Source organism: Hipposideros armiger, unplaced genomic scaffold, assembly GCF_001890085.2.
Source record: "Hipposideros armiger isolate ML-2016 unplaced genomic scaffold, ASM189008v1 scaffold_780, whole genome shotgun sequence".
NCBI classification, from domain to species: domain Eukaryota; kingdom Metazoa; phylum Chordata; class Mammalia; order Chiroptera; family Hipposideridae; genus Hipposideros; species Hipposideros armiger.
The window spans coordinates 189,392-191,448 of record NW_017732130.1 but is presented as its reverse complement, the minus strand read 5'-3'; the positions used below and the strand labels follow the sequence as shown (position 1 = coordinate 191,448).

Below are 2,057 nucleotides of genomic sequence, written 5' to 3'. Positions count from 1 at the left end.
CTGCGACTCACGGCAGCCCAGCTCCAGGTTGAGCTGTTGTTCAGCATCTTAGCTGTAGAGGGCAGTGTCACTGGCCCTCATATGTGGGATCCGAACCAAGGCCCTCTGGCGTCCCAAGCCAGCTCTTAACCAACGTGTCACTGGGCTGGCCCCTCATTTTAATATTTTTAAACTTCCCATCTTTTCTATTGTTCTATGCCTATTGAGTGAGTTGTTGGTCGTTTGTTTTATTCATTTGTAGTTAAGACAAAATGTGGTGAGTCTTATGGCAAGGCATGCTAGGATGGGGCTAGAAGATTTTTAATACTGCAAATGAAGCATCTTAATGTTTACCATAATCTCACCTCAGAATTTGGGCCAGTTTTCATTTGTATTTTTAAGGGCAAATTAAAGTATAAAAGGGACATATCCCAAGCGGAGTGTGATTATCTCATTTATCACATAAGAGTGTTACTTTCTCTTTTCTTTCTCCTCAGAAACATAGAATCACACACACTGAAAGATATCCAGAAATAACTCACCAGGTGAGTGTCGAGAGTGAAGACGTTTTAGATCTTGTTGAGGTGTCTGAACTGCTAGGACCATATAAGTGGGCAAATACCTAGAAATGGCATTGCCTGAAAGCCAAGACCACTGGTGTAAAGAAGACATTGTACAGCTACTGGAGTGCATGGAGAATAACCTTCCATCCAATGACAGTCACACATTCAAAACAACCCAGTCACAGATGGCCTGGGAAAAAGTGGCTTTTAAAGATTATTCTGGAGAAATGTGCAAACTCAAATGGTTAGAGATTTCTTATAGCTTGAGAAAGATTCGCACTTTGAAGGAATTAGTCCTGGAAGCTAAGGAACGTGTTAAAAATTCCTACAAAAGAAAAAAACGCAAGAAACATCCAGACTTGCCTAAGAAGCCCCTGACATCTTACCTCCGTTTCTTCAAGGAGAAGAGGCTCCAGTGCTCCCAAAAACACCCTGAGCTGAACAACCAGGAGCTGACCAAGGTCCTGTCTAAGGAATACAAGGCGCTCCCAGAGCAGATGAAGCTGAAATATATTCAAGATTTCCAGAAGGAGAAACAGGAGTTTGAGGAGAAATTGGCTCAGTTCAGGAAAGACCACCCTGATGTAGTCCAGAATTCCAAGAAATCTGTCATCTCTAAGAGGAGTCCACCCAAAGCCCAAAAGAAATTTCAGGGAAATGTAAGAGAAGTGAAGTCTCCCCCAGAAAACTATCTTTCTGAGAAGATGGAATTCTCTGGAGAGCCCAAGAAGCCCCCAATGAACGAATACCACAAGTTCTACCAGGATTTGTGGTCAAGCCAGGAGCTGCAAGACTTGCCCCTGAGGGAGCGCATGGTGGAGATTGGCAGACGCTGGCAGCGCGTCCCGCAGAGCCAGAAGGGACAATATAAGAAGCAGGCTGAGGAGCTGCAGGCACAGTACAAGGTGGACCTGGCTCACTGGCTCAGGAGTCTGTCTCCTGAAGAATATGCTGTGTACAGAGAGAGAACCTATACCAAGCGTGAGAACATGAACATGAACGGAGGCCCGCATCCCAAGATCAGACGGACAGACCTGCAGGCTCCATCAGCAAGGAGTCTGCAAGAAGGGCTTGGACAGGAGCAGGGCCTGCAGGCTCCTGAGACAGAATCGTCAGAGGCTATTGGGAGCCATTCTCATTTCTCACAGGGATCAGAAGAAGACAAGGAAGATGGGGGAAAGGTAGAAGGCAGGAGCTCCTTGGACTCCTGCAATGGAGATGAAGATGAAGAAAGTGAGCCTGAGGATGGTGGCTCTGACTCATCTTCCCCAGGGGACACTTATGACTCAGACTCCGACTGAGCTTTGATCACACCCTGAAGGGTGGGGCAGAGAACTTCCCAACAAAAGTATATGGCATCTATGTCACATTGAAGTGCTCTTCTTCTTGTCCCTTTTCCGTTTCCTTATTTTTTTTCTTTCCCTCCTCAAAACAAAAAAGGACTTGTTGCAAAGAAGGGATATTGGGCAGTACTTTCTGGCTCTCCTCCATCCCCCAAATCCCCCCCCCCCATCC

The 2,057-nt window shown here is 46.2% G+C and overlaps 1 protein-coding gene across 1 annotated transcript; it reads left to right on the top strand.

Moving 5' to 3' along the window:
* The first annotated feature begins 607 nt into the window (after positions 1-607).
* Positions 608-1,843, top strand: UBTFL1 (upstream binding transcription factor like 1). Its single transcript, XM_019628300.1, has one exon. The coding sequence runs from the start codon at positions 608-610 to the stop codon at positions 1,841-1,843; it is 1,236 nt and encodes a 411-aa protein (XP_019483845.1).
* The last annotated feature ends 214 nt before the right edge of the window (positions 1,844-2,057 follow it).

What these genes read in the sequence shown, in the direction of transcription:
- UBTFL1 (XM_019628300.1), top strand. Translation starts at nt 608, where the DNA reads ATGGCATTGCCTGAAAGCCAAGACCACTGGTGTAAAGAAGACATTGTA.